General features: G+C 38.6%; 1 protein-coding gene across 1 annotated transcript in view; it reads left to right on the top strand.

Annotated features, from left to right (window-relative positions):
- Cd28 (CD28 molecule) overlaps window positions 1-5,163 on the top strand; it is a 33,151-nt gene extending 27,988 nt beyond the window's left edge. Inside the window, exon 4 of the mRNA XM_047546448.1 lies at window positions 4,203-5,163. Within this exon, the coding sequence (XP_047402404.1) occupies window positions 4,203-4,331 (129 nt within the window). The 3' untranslated portion in view covers window positions 4,332-5,163. The remainder of the gene's footprint in view (window positions 1-4,202) is intronic.
- Window positions 5,164-17,810: the final 12,647 nt, after the last annotated feature.

Here is a 17,810-nt window from a genome sequence, read left to right on the forward strand (position 1 = left end):
AATTCGTCTGGAAGAACAAAAGACCCAGAATAGTCAAAGCAATCCTGGGCAGGAAGAGTGATGCAGGAGGTATCACAATATCAGACCTTAAACTCTACTATAGAGCAATAGTAACAAAAACAGCATGGTATTGGCACTAAAATAGACGGGTAGATCAATGGTACAGGGTAGAAGACATGGAGACATACCCACATAAGTACAGTTATTCCATATTAGACAAAGCTGCCAAAAATTTACAATGGAGAAAAGATAGCCTCTTCAACAAATGGTGCTGGCAAAACTGGAAATCCATATGCAGTAAAATGAAATCAAACCCCTATCTTTCACCCTATACAAAACTCAACTCAAAACGGATCAAGGATCTAGGAAATAGACCTGAGACCCTTCACCAAATAGAAGAAAAAGTAGGCCTGAATCTCCATCACGTTGGCTTAGGACCAGACTTCCTTAACAAGACCCCCAGAGTGCAAGAAATAAAAGCAAGAATCAATGAATGGGATAGATTCAAACTAAAAAGTTTTTTCAATGAGTTTAAGTTACTCACTTTCAACTCAGATATAGCATAGATGCTCTTGATTTTTCTTTGGTAGAACAATTACTTTATAGTGAGGTTCATCTTATTTGTCTTGAGAAAACATACTTTGTCTTACTGTATCTCAGAAGCTCCCCGTGGGTTGAACAGTCTCAGTGTTTGGCATTCCTTGTGGTCTCTAGTAGTCAAATCAGATCTTCCAGCAAGAAATCCTTTATTAGCATCTCAAACCTAGGTCCTTGGATTTTCTGATCACAGAGTGTATATCAAAATATACCTCAGTTTAATAGACTAACTTAGCATTTTTTTAAACCAGAAATTCATCTTATCTTTATACTGCTGTTTAAACAATAAGCATCTTGATGAGCTAGGCATTGAGGCCATCAGGGCACTGGGAATTTATCCATTTCCTGGGATCCTATTTTTGGCTGGTCCCTTTCACCTTGGTGAAAGTCTCTGTTTTCCGGAACTTCCTGAGGGCCCTCGATGTGCTACTGTAGGCAGTTCTAGGCTGAGTGGGTTTCTGGGAGCAGCTGTAGCTTCTATCTCTGTTCTTGACCTGATGTTGACATTTGAGTAAATAAAAAGCTTCTCTTGGTCAGGCCGCCATGGGCCAGCACCTGCTACTCTCATTCAATTCTCCCTTCATGCAGCCGAGCTGGTAAACCTGTTCCTTTTCCTAGTCTAAAGAAGGCTTTTTTAAAAACACACATGGTCTTTCCCACTATGGACCATAATGTGGAGGATGTGAACAGCATGTGTACAGATAATGTCTACCTTTAAATTCAGTAAACTCTGAAGACTGATTCTTTGAGTAGATGGCTTTGTGTATGCTCTGTGTGTTGCTGCTCCTCCCAGAAAACAGGGGGAAAGGCAGAGATGGAGGGACTGAAATCACCACCTTTCAAAGCCGTTGTTGAAGGGGTGGAATAGATGTGACAAACACACAGACACATCGGATGGGTACTCTGTGCATGTGCTAGATGCCTATGGGCACTGTGGGTTCTGGATAGTATTCTCAGCCACGCACCTGTCATTTCCATCCCACTGTTGTGTTTAGAGTAAGGATGACACTACCTCAATCTACCATTTGGTAATAGTTTGAGGGTGAGAATGGGAACTGAATGCAGCAGATCTTTCATTATTTTTGTGTGAACTCAAGAGTGCCTCAGAAGACATCTTTATCACTGGGTTCTCTTTATTGTCTAGTTTTGTTCCAGTATCCAGAGATAAGAACAGTCACTTGGGAGTTTGGCAAAGGCATTGGAGTAAGCATGAAAAATTCTTCCTGGGTATCAGAAGCAGCAACCTTTTATACTTATTTAGGTGCTGACATTTCCTTGGTCACACCACTGCCCTGCTGTAGCCCTATGCCCAAGAGAGTTCTAGTAAGAGATATTGAAGAGCAACATCATTCAGATGCTTGGTTTTCATGTGTATCTCTATCTGAATGAATCTCCCGATTATGTATGTATTACGTTCTCCTCTCTTCTTAGATCCAGTTAGATAACACATCCTTCATCTCAAATATAAAATGCAGAGCTGAATTTATAATCTTTTTTTTTTTCAAATCTACTTCTCCTATTGTCTTGCTTTACATCTATGAATGGGATGCCATACTTCTGGTCAACTAGGCTCAAATCATCTTCCTCTTTGGGTTTGAACAAGGAGTCATCAAGCAGTCTAACAATAATCATTCTAATTTGGTGATATATTTTATATCCTTTGCTTTCTTCTCATTCCATTTATTTTCATGATTGGACTGTTTAGGTCAGGATTTTCCAGTCTTGAAACTAGTGCCGTTTAGGGCTAGATAATTCATTATTAGGCTGACCTGTTACAGGATGTTTAGTGTCATCTCTGGTATCTACTCACTAGATGCCAGTAGGATTCCTTTGCATTGTGACAACCAAAAACATCTTCATCCTTTTCCAAATGTTTCCTGGGACAGATGATAAGGGAACTCAAGATGTCAAGGATAAGGCCTAGGAGGTCTGGCTTGGGCAACTGTCATTTACTGATATAAGAAACACTGGGAGAGAAACAGACTTTGGGGGATGATCTTGAGTTTCATTTTGAACAGGTTGAATGTAGAGTACCCTTGAGGTCTAGTCCTGAGATAGAAATTCAGATGAATAGGTGCTCACTGAAGCTGAATGTGGATGGGATTGCCTAGGGAGAGAGGATTGAGTGAGTAGAGGAGAAGGCCAAGGATTAAGCAGTGAGAAATTCTAACATTGAATGGCTAGCGAAGGATGAACTTGCAAAATAAGCACAGAAGGAGTGACCAGAGAGGTAGAACAGAAACCAGGATGTCCCAGAAGACAAAGAGGAAGTGTTTCAAAAAGGAGAGAGCAATCAACTGTACAGTCATCTTTGGTATCCAAATGGAATTGGTTCCAGCACACCCTCAAATATCAAAAACCCATGGATGCTCAAATCTCTTATATAAAAGAGTGATATTTGCATATAACATGCACATCCTCCTGTGTACTTTAAATCATCTCTAGACTTATAATGTCTAAAACAGTGTCAATGCTTTGTAAGTGGCTGTATGGTTTAAGGAATAATGACAAGAAAAAAGCTATTTAAAAATATTTTCCATCTGTGGTTGGTTGAATCCATAGATGAAGAATTCAGGAGTTCAGAGGACTGACTGTGGAATGTGCTGAGAGTTGAAGAAGGACTGAACACATGTTAGTCTCATTCAGTAACATGGAGAGCAGTATTTTTCAAATTTTTCTTTAGTGCTCCATACCCCGTTAACAAGGAAGTTGTGAAGGGGTCAGGCAGGAGAGCATGGAAATGAGCCCAGGACTGAAGTCATTTACTCATGTACTCATTCAGGTTTCTTCTCATTCATGTCCAGTGTATCTACTTATGCATCAGATTGTGTGCCAGGAAATAGGCATTTTTTTCCATAATAGAGAATTTTGAAACCAGAAATCCAGATGTTTTTCTAATCTTAGAATTCCTATGGGACTTTGGTCAGAACTGTACATTTTTTTCATCTTATTGATATAGAAATGATGCTCCTAGCCCCAGGACAAAAACTTTGCTAAGAGTCATGGTGAGTATAACTGTTGCTTCAGGTTCCGTATCCTTCCTTTTCCCTCAGCCCTGCTAGGAGTTCCTCCTGAGAAGCTGAGGCCTGGGAAAAGATGGGTAACCCAATTGTCTTTATAGAAATACAGGCACATATGGTAATAGGAATGTAACTAGTTATCCAGAACTAAATCTCTATTAATTTGAACTTCACTGTTATGAATTTATGCTCATTTTAGACTCTGGAGGAGCTGAAAAGTCCTTTTTGGTTAATTATGGAAACAAGGCTTGTTAAGCAAATGGTTAATGTAAATGGTAATGCTTAATCCATTCAGAGATAGATTAATTAATATCACTAGTGAGTAGGTTATTTAGATACACTGTTGAACTTCAGGTCAAATGACAGCATTAAAAGTGACATTTCTCTAAAATATTTCCTTTGATTGAGATTTTTCAATTAATTTAGAAAAGGAGTTAGTAATGAGGTCGGACCAAGGTGCTCAAGAAATGCCGGGTTTAGCATCATCTGACAGTTGATATTCTCAATAGATGTCTGAAGAATCCAAGAATCCTCCCCTGACATCTCTCCCATGTCCTTCCATATTAACACTTCTCTTTCCTGCAGATGAAGCGTCAAAGAACCAGGCTTCTTCAGAGTGACTACATGAACATGACTCCCCGGAGGCCAGGGCCCACCCGCAAACACTTCCAACCCTACGCCCCAGCACGAGACTTTGCAGCCTACCGCCCCTGACAAGGACGCCTATCCAGAAGCCAGCCGGCTGGCACTCCACCCACTCAACATCAATGCTCTGGATAGGAAAGGACCGACTTATTTTCAGCCGGCTTCCTCGAGCCCCTGTTGGGCCACTAATACCAATTTTTCTTGAGACTGTGGATGAAATACCAAGATCATATTGAGACTCAGTTAAAGAAATTTCCTTTGGCAGGCTAGGTCTTGCAGGGCCATGACCCAAATTCAAATTTATCATGTATTTATTGACTTGATTGAGGAGTTAGAGTAGAAAACAAAAGTGAGTGGATTCTGGGAGCTTTTGGACTCTGTTTCCAGGCTGTTGGGCTAAGCCCTGTTCCCTTCTCACTCACCTGTGTATTTCAGTCAAGCAAAGTGTGATATCCAGCGCTGTTTTAGATGGAGAAGAAAGGCTAGAAAACATTCCCTTTTAAAATGGGTGTTTAGCCCTGCACAAAACTCAACTCAAAGTGGAACAAGGACCTAGGCATTAAACCAGAGACCCTGTGCCTAATAGAAGAAAAAGTAGACCTGAGTCTCCATCATGTCAGCTTAGGCACTGACTTCCTCAACAAGACTCCTAAAGCATAAGAAGTAAAATCAAGGATCAATAAATGGGATGGAATTAAACTAAAAGGCTTCTTCACAGCAAAGGAAACAATCAAGAATGTGAAAAAGAGCCTTCAGGAAATCTTTCTCACCTGTACCTCAGAGCATTAATCTCCAGGATATACAAAGAGCTCAAAAACTTAACGCCAAAAAAAACAAATAACCTAATCAACAAATGGGTGAAGGAACTGAATAGGCACTTCATAGAAGAAGAAGTACAAATGGTCAACAAATATATGAAAAAATATTCGACATCTCTAGCAATTAGAGAAATGCAAATTAAAACTACATTAAGATTCCATCTTGCTCCAGTCAGAATGGCAATTATCCAGAATACAAGTAATAATCAATGTTGGCGAGAATGTAGGGGGAAAGATTCACTCATACATTGCTGGTGGGACTGCAGATTGGTGCAACCACTCTATAAAGCAGTTTGGGGATTCCTCAGAAAACTTGGAATGGAACCACCATTTGACCCAACTATCCCACTCCTTGGTTTATACCCAAAGGACTTAAAATCAGCATGCTACAGTGACGCAGCCACATTAGTGTTCATAGCAACTCAACTCACAAAAGCCAAATTATGGAACCAACCTAGGTACTCTTCAACAGATGAATGAATAAAGAAAATGTGGTACACATACACAGTGGAATATTACTCAGTCATATAGAATTATGGCATTTGCTGGTAAATGAATGGAACTGGAGGCTATTGTGCTAAGTGAAATAAGCCAATCCCCAAAAAACCAAAGACTGAGGATTCTCTCTGATATGTGAATGCTAACACATAATAAAGGCGCGGGGATGGAGGAAGAGAAGTTCATTGGGTTAGACAAAGAGGAATAAACAGGGAGAAGGGATGGAAATAGGAAAGACAGGAGAATGAGTCAAACATAATTTTCCTATGTTAAAATATGAAATATACAACCAGTGTAACTCCACATCATGTACAACTGCAACAATGGGATCCTAATGAGAGTAAGTTATACTCCATGTATGTATAATGTGTCAAAATACACTCTACTGTCATGTGTATCTAAAAAGGACAAATAAAAAATATATATTAAAAATAAAATGGGTGTTTAGGGTGGGTATAGGTCAGAGTGGGGAGGGGTAGAGGAACTTTCAATATTTTTAAACCATTAAAACACTGTCTCCCACTCATGAAACGAGCCACTTAGTTTCTATTTAATGCTGTTTTCTTCTTAGTGTAGGAAGATGTAGACATTGTCTTTGACAAACTCTGACAATTTTTAATCATTTTGACCAATGGAATTCCCTTAAAACAACACTCAGACTTTGCTTTCTCATGAGCTCTAATAGGAATTCAGTATTAGCATTCACAACCTGATTTCAAAAGAATAAAATAGCACAACTGATTTCCCCATCAAGAAGAATGTGTCAGGAAATAAGGTCACTTTATGTCAAAAGTATGTGAATGCTATGAAGGATTATTTGTTTAGTGACTCCTTCTAGTCAAGCCCTGTAGGTTTCAGCTTTGCACTGTTGGTCACTTTATTATCTGCATGGATATCTGAAGTGGAATGGTGACAGAGAATTCTCAGAAGTTATGATACTGTGAAAAGGGATGTTAGCATTCAGTAGGTGTGGGGACAGACTTCCAAGAAGATTCTTTTGAAGAAGGAAGAATGAAAGGGAATGAAGCAGTTCTTGCCTTGTGCTAAGGAGGTGACTGACATTTGGTAGAATTTTTTTCCTGAATGCCTCAGGCAGAAAGAGCACTGGTGAGGGCTCTTTTCCAGGGTTGTGTGTATCAGGGCTCAGAGCTGCAGAACTCTGTGGGCTCAGCCTCTGTGTACCCTGGAGGTACATTTACTTGGAAGATTATTTTGAAGTATATCTTTTGAGAGAACATCAAAGTTTTCAAGAGCCTCTGCAAGGCTTGACCCTGGAGTGACCATGGATATTTTTCTGGCTTCAGTTGAGTCAACTGGAATATGTCTGGGACTATAAAGAATGTCTCTACTGCTACCTTTACAATTTATTTGGCTCTTTCATTTGGTTGGTTGTTAGAGGACCCTCGGTTTTAGAGGCAGATAGACCTGGTTCAAATCCCATTACTAGTTAGGTGGTCTTAGGCAAGCCATTGCTCATCTAAGACTGTAGTTCTTAAGTGGACACAATAATCAAAGATTTCAGTTCCTACATTATAATCTTCAAAAGGCTTGACCAAATATGACTGTCTTAATTGTCACTGGCATTTTTACCATGCCTGATAAACAATGTTAGTTCTTGTTATTACTGCCAATTTTACAAATTTATAAATGTTATAATTTATTGTTTTATAGATGAATTTATAAAAATTAAAGTGGACAAGGACCTAAGAAGGGAGGAAACTTGTAACATAAATTTAAACCCAAATTTATGAGTTGCTATAAAATTGGTTAACTTCCATCATTTTCTTGTCTCTTGGAATATTTTATATTGTAATGAAATATTGGGCATTTCTCCCTGACTTTTTTCTACATAAAGAGGTCTTTAAAAAGTTTATTGTTAATGTGGAGAGGTGGGAGGGGTAAGAATATTATGATTCCAGATGAAAAATATTATATTCTGGTTGATTTTTAAATCCAAAGGTCAAACTCAACAGTACATGGATAATGAAGAACTATTGAATTTACATCTGCATTTGTGCCAGCTTCCTGGCACACAGAGTTCTTTAATCCAAGTTATCATATTGTATTTGAGAATAACAGAGCTGGAGAACTTTGAGAAGGGGCATGGCACATATATAAATGAATTTTTAAAAATGGAAAGATTTAATCTTTGGTAGTAAACAATTTTGTTTTCTAACTGGAAAAGTAGGCTTACTAACGATGAATCATACCTGAGATTTTTCTTACTCACTCTGAACAGAAGCAAAGCAGAAATGTTACGCAGGGAAGTTCATTTTCACTATTACTATGAATGAAGAATGGTTTAAAAACAGGGTTGGAGTAATGCTTTTGCAGTTTTGGTAATTATGAAGAATAACAATATCATTTGCTGCTATTATTATAATAGTCTTATAATTAATGACATTCCTTTAATTTTTTTATTGTGAGCTCTCTTATTTGGGGCTGAGAATGCCAATTTAAAGAGATCACATAATGAAGAGAAGGGAAGGGGAATGGGGGATAGGAAAGACAGTAGAATGAATCGGACATAACTTTGCAATGTTCATATATGAATACATGACCTGTGTAACTCCACATTATGTACAACTGCAAGAATGGGAAGTTATACTCCATGTGTGGATAATATGTCAAAATGCACTCTACTGTCATGTATATTTAAAAAGAATAAAAAAAAAAAGAGACCACATAGACATTATATTCCATATAATTCCATATGCAGCGATCCAATTGCCAGACTGTTGTGTCTGCTTTTAAATCTGTTCTTTGATATTCTCTTCAGGGCAGGTATACTTCACTTTGGTAATGAATCTGGAGAAAACTTGCTGCTTAAAAGAAATGTGGGTAAATCCTTTTATGTTTCTGTTTTAGCCTTGTTTTTTAAAAGCCAGACTTTCTAATATTAGTTTCATTTCAAGCAAGGTACACATCTGATTAGTTCTCTTAGCTTCTATCACAGTTCTCAGCAGACCATGGTTTACTTCTCTGAGATGTCAGACTGGGCTCACCTGTGCTTTCTGTGTGATGGGAATGCTATATGAGAAAGCATGAACTTAAGCCTTGAGTCTGTCAGTCCCAACTGTTAACTAACTGAGGCTCTAGTCTGCATGGCCATTTTAATGGGCATATCAATGGTCAAATGGATGTCTGATTTTTCTTCCCAACCTTTTGCCCTGCTGGATGGGAACTTCAGCAGGCTTGGGGACTGATCCCAAAGTGTTCTATTCACCTACATGTTGGAGGTTGGAGGTGGTGCCAGGGTTGGACCTAGAACCAGGATCTCACTGACATAGATCTACCATTAACCCAGGTAAAGACAGTGGCATGATTTTCTCAAGCCTGGGGTAAATGAGTCTGTGGTCTCTGCACGGCCATTTGTGGCTCAGAAAAATCTCTATCTCATAAGTATGTCTATGCGTGATTTTGGAGAGGCTCATTCCCATCTCAGACTTGTGATATCTACTTGGCTTGATCCCCCACCTCCCTCATTCCTGGCTCATCCTCTACCCTAGTTAATTCCCACTCTCTATCACCCCACATAGACTCTGCTTACCTTGCTTATTTTTTTCCAAGGCATTTTTATCACCTCTTACACTAGATATTTTACTTATTTATTATTTGCTTGTTTGTTTCCCCAAACTAGACTTTAAGCTCCATAAGGCAAATAAGTCCACCTGTTTCCTTTTATTGCTGTATCTCCAGTGCCTAAAATAGTGCCTAAAGTGCAATAAATATTTGTTGAATGAATAAATGAATTTCACATGGGTTTATGAATTAATGGCCAGTTTAAGTGGTCTGAACACTCTAAGAAGGACAGAGCCATTTTTGTTTTCCATTTTCCAAGGTCAAAAACTCATTTTATTAGTGAAACATATACACAGCTAAATCTGGGGAAAGAAAAACTGATGAATGTAAGTTAATTTACATTTAAGAAATTTTTGTACTGTGTGGAAAACTAATACTATTAGAAAGAATCATCCTAAATAAACCATAGTCAGGAATAACTTCATTTTCCATTGAAGTCTCCAAATTCCCTCTGGAGAGAGCACCAACTATGTTTTAAACACATCTTTAACCCAAGTCTTCTGAAAATATTGCCTTTGTGGTTAAAAATCTCATCTTACTACTGGACTGCTGCTCTTTTCTATGGAGCAGTTTTACCCCAACAAAATCTATAAACGCCTGGTCTGGCTCTGATTCAAAAAGAGCTCAAAAATGGGAATGCTGAGGACAGAAAACAAACGTCAGCATCTTCACCTGTCAAACTCATGTCACAACTGAGCACTCTAATAGTTTGCAAGAGCTTCAAAACAAGAGAACAACAAATAAAACAGGGTATTTGAAGCAAGTGGAAAATTCACGCGCGCACACACACACACACACACACACACACACACATTCCGTTATCATCTTGTGAGGTGGGCCTTGAACAACAAACTCGGGAGCTTGTCTGATAATTCATTTAGCAGACTCTGTTTCCTTGTTGCAAATTTTACACAATGCATTCATCTTCAAACTGATTCTTTTCAAATAGTAAACGTAATGGAAAGCTTCAAAAAGATGAGCTAATTATCTCCTTCTACTCAAGAAAGATGGAACTCAGTCATTCATGCGTGGTCCAATTTCAAACCAATTGGAAAGGAACCAGAGTGGTAAAAAAAATCAACCATTAAATAAACCTGCTCCATTAGCACTCCTTTACAGTACTAATAAAAATAACACAACCTAGTTCTGTAATAAAGTTTCAGTACCTTGAAACTCAAGTTCGACTTTATCTAACAAACCTCCCACCATGTTCTAGTTATACAGTCCAATCAAATATACCCAGTTCCCTTTTAAGCAGTACCTTCTGTCCTTTCTTATCTTGAACAGAGATAATGGATGGGTGAGAAAAATCAAAGAAACTTCTGGGTCCTTTGCAATGGGGGCCTGATCACCACACCAAGCACTAGCAAATGGGGTGGTCTAGGAACCACATCAGAGCCTTTCTGGTAACTTTGTGTCTCTTCAGTTCTATTTGTCTCTCCTAAACTGAGACTCTGTCTAACTCTTGACTTCTTAGCAGGGGTGCTTAAAGTTTTGTTCCTCAGGAATGCATCTGAGTGACTGGACCCCTCCACTTTTTCTGATTTGACATCTCAGAAGAAATATGTTTTCCCTTCGAAGATTCACTGGCTTCCAGCACTTAGAAACCCAGGCAGCTGCCCAGAGCAGAATGTGGCTCACTTCTCAGAATGTCTTGTTCATTTCAAGGTGCTTGAAAATCACTTGGGATGATGTTCGTGTGATCTGAGAATTATCGTCTTTTCCAAGCTGACCTCATTCTAGATGCAACACCAAGGTCCGTGTATGCTTCCTGAAGGCCATTTCCCCAGTTCTATTTGTCTGTTTAAACTTTGTGAAAGGGTTTGGAGTGTCAGAAAATCAAGGGGACAAGAAGTTGTAAAAAGTCGAAGTGATCTCATGGTAGGGTGCTTGGATTTTACTTAACACTTCACTGGGGAGAGTTATCTCAATGACAGATTTAAACACTGTCTCCAAAGAACAAACTGTGAACTGGGTGGAAATGTCAGTTGAGACAGAAGAGCAGCAAACAGCTTTGTTTTCCTATAGTTGTGGTTTTACATGGTGATGATGACAACGAAGATGAAAATGTGCAGCATGAACTCCAGTTGTTATCTGAGTGAGCATCTCTGCCAACGCTGAAGGATATGTGTGGGTGTCACCTGCAAGCAGAGACAGAGAGAGAGGGAGAGAGAACAGGAGGGAGGCCCTGTTGGAAAGAAGAGCCAGCTAACTATGATCAACAGTAACAAGTGATGCTGTTTATCTCATGAACTTAAGATTCTATTTCCTTCCCCTCGCTAATCTCCACATCTGAATTTAGTCTTAGGACTAAATCTCTGAGCGGCTAGTGACAGAGGAAGGGGGTGGAAAAAGTTGACTTGAATGGACATCAGGACAATTGTCATAGTCAGTCACTGAAGAGTCTCTTGGGCACACACTTAACAATTGCTACATTAGCTTCCAAAGTAGGGATTTTTTGCTTTTACAAACCTGTGACATATCACATAGGGCAACAACCTTGAGGTTGTTGGGGACCTGCTCTCATTCCCAACCCTGTGCAAGTCTTGGTTCACTAGCTTTTTGTTTCTCTCTGCTCTCTTCCTCTTCATTCATTCAGTAACTATTTAGCCCTGAGAATCTGCCTAGGTACTGGAGATATGGCAATGAGCAACATGGACATTATTATCTCTGCACTTTTAAAATATAAAGTGTATACTTTGTATATTCCTTCATTTTATCCTCTCTGATTATTATATTTTGTTCCTCAGGGTAACTGCTTAGTCTTGATTATGGAACTTAGACTTCAATGTGGCTACTGGTCAGTCTTTGCCTTATTGGTTTGCCTAAAATTTATTTCTCTGAGATTCTTACCTAATAGCTCTCACACTTTTAAGGTCTTAGACCAGGAATTAGTAATTTTTTTTCTATAAAGGGCCAGATGTTAATCATTTTAGGCCTTCTGTCTGTATAGTCTTGCAGCTATGCAAGCCTCCCATGATGTACAAACCAGTCACTGACTATATGTAAACAAATGAGCATTCCAATAAGCCTTTATTTATGAATATGGGTACTTTAATTTTATATACTTTTCATGGCAGTTAATATTACTATTCCTTTAATTCCCCCCTCCCCAACCATTTAGACATGTAAAATCTAGTCTTAGCTTGTGGGCTGGACAAAAGCAGGCAGTTGGCTGGATTTGGTCTGTGAACTACAGTTTGCTGACCTCTGACCTAACCCACAATTTTCACTATAAGCTTGTTTTGAGTTCCAGTCACCATCTACCTGGTTAGGGCTGGAAGGAATGAGTTTGGATGTGTATTAAGGCTTCTTGGGAGTGCTGGGTGTCAAGTTTCTATTTTGAAAGAAAGTCATGGATCAATGAAGGAAGAAGGAATCTCATCCAAGGGAAAAGTCATTTTAGGGAGAAGAAAAGGAAAATTGAAAATAAAGGGAAGGAGAAGTTGTTTCAGGATTAAAGAGTCTTCTGTATATTCTTGCTAAAAGTCTAAAAATCTTGGGAATTGTGGTTATACCTGTCTCAAATCCTCTTTGCTCTTTCTTCTCTTTTCTAGGCAAATCCTTATCAAATCCTTATAATCTCCAAGGAAACAAAAGTAATTTCTATTCATAGAAGGCAGGGAGCAGAAAAATGGCCTGTCCAAAGTAATGAAAAGGATGAATTTCTCTGCTAATTCTTCCATAAGTAGCACACCCAGATCCAACTTGGGGTGGATGGAGCAGAGAGCAGAAGCAGCTGTCTCAGGGCTGTCTTCCTCCTAGTTTCTGTCCTTGTCACTTTTTCTATCTGCACTTAGCTACCATTTTATAAGTTCCCAAGAGTAAATCCACCTCCTAAGAATCTAAACATTTCACAGGTAACTGGTGGAATCCGTTTCATTCAGATCAGAAAAGCATTGACTGGATATTTACTATTCCTCCTCCTCCCCCACCCCCATCTACAGCTGCTGGTCACACCCAAGGTACACATAGTCCTTCCTGGAAGCAGCCCAGTGTATGGGGCACCCTGAGCCTCACACCCATTCACACCATCTGGACAATTTAAAAATAGGGCCAAATGTGGCATTTAGCCTGGTTTGTGCTGCCAATGCAGGAAATTGCCTCCAAAAGGTCAGATGATTAAGATCACTATGCCAACAGTCTAGGATGTCAGTAATGAAGAAAGTTTTCCAGGATGGATAATTCTGACTTCCTACATGGTATTCAAGTTCTGAGTCTGGGCAAACAACCTCAGGAACGCCAAGACTTTTCTTTTCTAGAATGTAGGGCCACTGTGCCCTTACCTACATTTATTTATTTATTTATTTATCAGGGAGGATAAATACTGTACATTTACGCATTGTGTGCCCTGAGCAAGGGTCCCTAGCAAAGGGGGCAAAGGGGACTGAAATCCAATTGGACTCCTTTTAGTAAGCTATGTTCCATAGAGGAGAAAGCACCTTTGCCCATGTGTAGAGGCTGTTGAGGCCCCAACGGGATGCTTGTCTTTCTGCCACTTGGTTACTGAGCTTTATAGAATAAGTTATATGCCCATCCTCAAACTAGGAATGACCAAGGATGAACTACAAGTGAGGCAAACCCTACCAAAACAGAACAGAATGGTTCTTAATACCATAAACATTTCTCTTTGTGTCCCTTCTTTTGGTCCTTCCTTCCCCTCATCTCTGTATACTTTCAATTGGTTGGTTTTTCTTGGATAAGGTTAGTAAAGTGAGAATAAACTTCCTGGTTGAGATCTCAGAGGGAAAACAAATAAATAATTTTTGTGACTTTTAGAACACACGGTTTCAAATTAGTTCTCAATGTCCCTGGAATTTTTCACTTAAGGGCAGATTTTACTCTATTTCCTAATTGCTGCTGCATGAGGGGACTAGACTAAATGACTTCAAGTGTGAGACCTATAATAGTTTTCACATTCCATATTATAACTTTTCCAGAATTCTCTTCCACAAATAAATACGCTTACTTTGTATTTTTCTTATCATCACATTTCTAAGTTGTATGGATATAAATATTTTATTTTTGAGATTTTTCAATTGAGATTATTTGAACAAATCTATAATTTTCTGTTAACTACCGCATCAACTAATTAAAATTATGAATCACTTTCTCTTAAAGAAATAACAAATTTTATTTGTTGGCTTAAGCTATATATATTGAAAATGCTGTGGAATTTGTGATTTTTTTTTTCAGTGTGGATTTAATTTGAAAGACCCTTTCACATTATAGCATGAGGAACTGCTCCATAATTTTTTTTTGTTTGAAATTTTCCAAAAAATAAACTTCTTGATGACATAAACTTAGAGGCTCCTGAATTCTTCATAGTGAGGTATATCTTGAATATGATAGATCTTCAGAACATCCTGACTGAATGAATAAATGAGTAGATAAATGAATGAATATTTTTCATTTGATAAACATCTAAAAGCTGTCTTGATTTTGACAAATTAGATGAACTTGGTATTATGAAAAGGTTTGGGAAAATTGAGGAGTATTGATAAACATGTACAATTTTACAAACTGTTGAAGTATATTCTACTTATATGCCTCTTAGGACATTGTTAGGCACTCAGAAGCAAAAGCTGTTTACTCTTCCTTGGCAACAAAGAGAACTCTAATTGAGCTTAGATGTTCTCCTTCCATGTATTTTCCAGGAGTTCCAAGGAGTGGATAAGGATTGGGTTAAGCCAGAGTAGTAGTTGCAGCCTTCTCATCAATGACTGGTTTAGGCATGGATGCATGACAGAATTCTGACCCAGAACCTGACGGTATGTTCTGAGGGAAAGTTTCTCCTTGCTCTTAAAAGAGATATTTGGGAATAAACCATCTCCTTTCAGCTATAGAATGTTTTGTCTTCAGGGGCATTTGTAACAGTCCCTTCAGGCCATGAGAGGAGTTAGCCTGAGAAGAACATGTTGAGGTATGTAGAGGAGGAAGAGGGAAAGAAGCTGGAACCCGGACAGATTGAACCAACCCTGAAATGATACTTCCTTCAACTTCTTGACATGTGAGACAATAAACAGCTTGATTATTAAGCATTTTGATTTGAATTTTCTATTGCACGAAGCTTAAAACATTCTGATGACTCCTTCCTGTTTGTATCATGTGTATAAATACTCATAGATTATTTTATTTGAGAATACAAAGGATTCATTCAACAGTATCTTGTCCTATCTACCTGCTCAGTTATTAGTCTCTGACTGAATATACTAAGAACCAAATGTTATCATTACATTCATATTGGTGTATATGTGATATTTGGGTAACTTTCTTCTCTGAACACTGTTATGGTTTAGATGTGAGTTGTCCCCCAAAAGCTTAGGTCTGAGACAATGCAAGAAGGTTTAGAGGAGAAAAGGTTGGGTTAGTTATGAGAGCCATAACCAATCAGTGAGTTAATCTCCTGATAAGGATTAACTGAGTGGTAACTGAAGGTGGGTAGGGTGTGGCTGGAGGAGGTGGGTCATTGCAGGTGTGCCTTTGTATCTGGCAAGTGGAGTCTCTCTATGCTTCCTAATTATCATGTGAGCCACTTCTGTCTGCCCCATTCTTCCACCATGATGTTCTGCTTCACTTTAAGCCCCAAAGAATGGAGCTGGCTTTTGGTGCACTGAGACCTCTGAAACTATGATCCCTCAAACTTTTTCTCCTCTAAAATTGCTCTCGTTGGGTCTTTTAGTCACAGCAGTGAAAAATTTCACTAAAACAAACACATTGCCTATTGGGGGTGTTATGGTCACAGAATAGCAGAAGGTACAAGTCCCCTCATAAGAGATCATTAAAACTTTTTCCTTATCTTCCTCTTGGCATGTGAACTGATAAGAAGGGGAACCTCCTGGAAGAAGCCTGTTAACTTCCAGAGTGGCTTGAGGATTTTCTGTTTGGGTCCTGTGAACCATGCATGTGTTCAATACAGTGCTGGGCACTGAGAAAGAGAGAAAGAAATTTGACATAGTTTTGACCTCAGAAACTTACCATCTGGTTGAGGAAATAACTGGTCATAAAGGTGGCGCACACACTAAGTTCCAATTAGGTGATTGGTAATTGAAGTTCAGGGTCCTAGACTGAAATAAAGGTTATTAAACATATATCTTTTCAAACTTGTAAGAAGTAGAGTTGCTTTGAGGAGGAGTACTTGCATTTTTAATTCTTAGAAATGTTGCCAATTTGCTCTGCATTGAAATTTTAATGATATATGCTCTCATCAGTCACATACAAGAGAGCATTTTACCTCATTTATTTTTGTTAACAGAGTTATCGACACTTTTGATCTTTGCCAATTTGATAGTTTAAAATGGTATCTCAGTCAAGATAATTTGCATTTCATTTTCTTCAAATCAGATTCATCATCTTTTCATATGGTTAAGAGCCATTTGTGGTTCTTTTCCTGTGAATTGTCTACTCATATTTTTTGCCCATTTTTTCAGTTGTGTTGTTGGTTTTTAATGCATGACTTCCTTAAGAAAATTATTCCTTTGCTTGTAGATGTATGTTTATTGTTTTGTTCTTCATTCATTGGCATACCTATTCTATGTTTTGTCTTGAATTTGGCATAGGAGTTAGATACAGGTCCTGTCCTTAGGAAACTCCCAGGTTATGGGAGCCACAATACTTCTCATGGCTCTCTAGTGTATGATAGAACTATGCTCAGGGAGTTATCGTAGCTCAAAGATGGAGCATCAGTTACGCCACAGATGGAGAGGGAGAGGCTCAGGGAAGAAGTACTCTTGGAGTGACACCAGCTGAAACTTAGAGGATCAGAGAGGCTTAGCTAAGTGGTGAAGCAGAGAATTAACATTTCAGGTGGAGAAACCAATCTGTGCAAAAGCACAAGCATGTGAAGTCAGAGTGTCAGAGAGCAGGTTAAGTGTGAGAGAGCGTAGGAGATGAGACTAGCTATATAGACTGATGTCATATTAAGACAAACTCTTTGTGCCAAGGAATTTTGAGGTTAATTCGAAGGCACTAGAAAGCTAATAAAAGATATATTGTCAAAATCAGCATTTAAAATTATTTACAATGTAAAAATCAATAATCTTGCAATATAGAAATCTACACAATGAAAAATAAATATCTTCCTTTTTGTTGTCCCCCTTTGTTCTATTCTTCAGAGTTTATCAGCTTTTGAAAGTTATTTTATCTCTGTAACTCGTTATATGTTTTTATCCCTATTTCTTGATTTGTCAAACTTCCAAAATTTGTGGACTCTCCATTAAGAAAGACTTCTACTAATTCTTACCTTTCTGATTTTTTTTCCCCCTGGGGGGAAGGTTTTAAGCACAGGAGGTACACATTTGCATTTGCACTTTGGAAAGATTGTTTTGCTATCATACGGAGGTTGATGTGGCAGCTGTCTCAGTAAGTCAAGCAAGAATGTGAGTTGGAGAAATGGGTTTGTTGAAAGTACTAAGTGGATAGAAAGTTGAGGATCAGTGGGTTCTAGAAGCTAGAGGGAGGAAGAAGGTCACCCCTGGGTTTTGATTGGTTTCATGGCAGGTGGTACTTATACTTTCTAAAAAAGGTATGCAGGAGAAGAAAGTTGGTTTTAGTGGGAAGGAAAGATGTTGAATTTTACTTGGGCATGTTGAATTTGACAAGCTTTTAGGAATCTAGGTAGAGATACTCTATGAGGCAGTTAGACACAGAG

This window comes from Sciurus carolinensis, chromosome 3 (genome assembly GCF_902686445.1).
Source record: "Sciurus carolinensis chromosome 3, mSciCar1.2, whole genome shotgun sequence".
Taxonomy (NCBI): domain Eukaryota; kingdom Metazoa; phylum Chordata; class Mammalia; order Rodentia; family Sciuridae; genus Sciurus; species Sciurus carolinensis.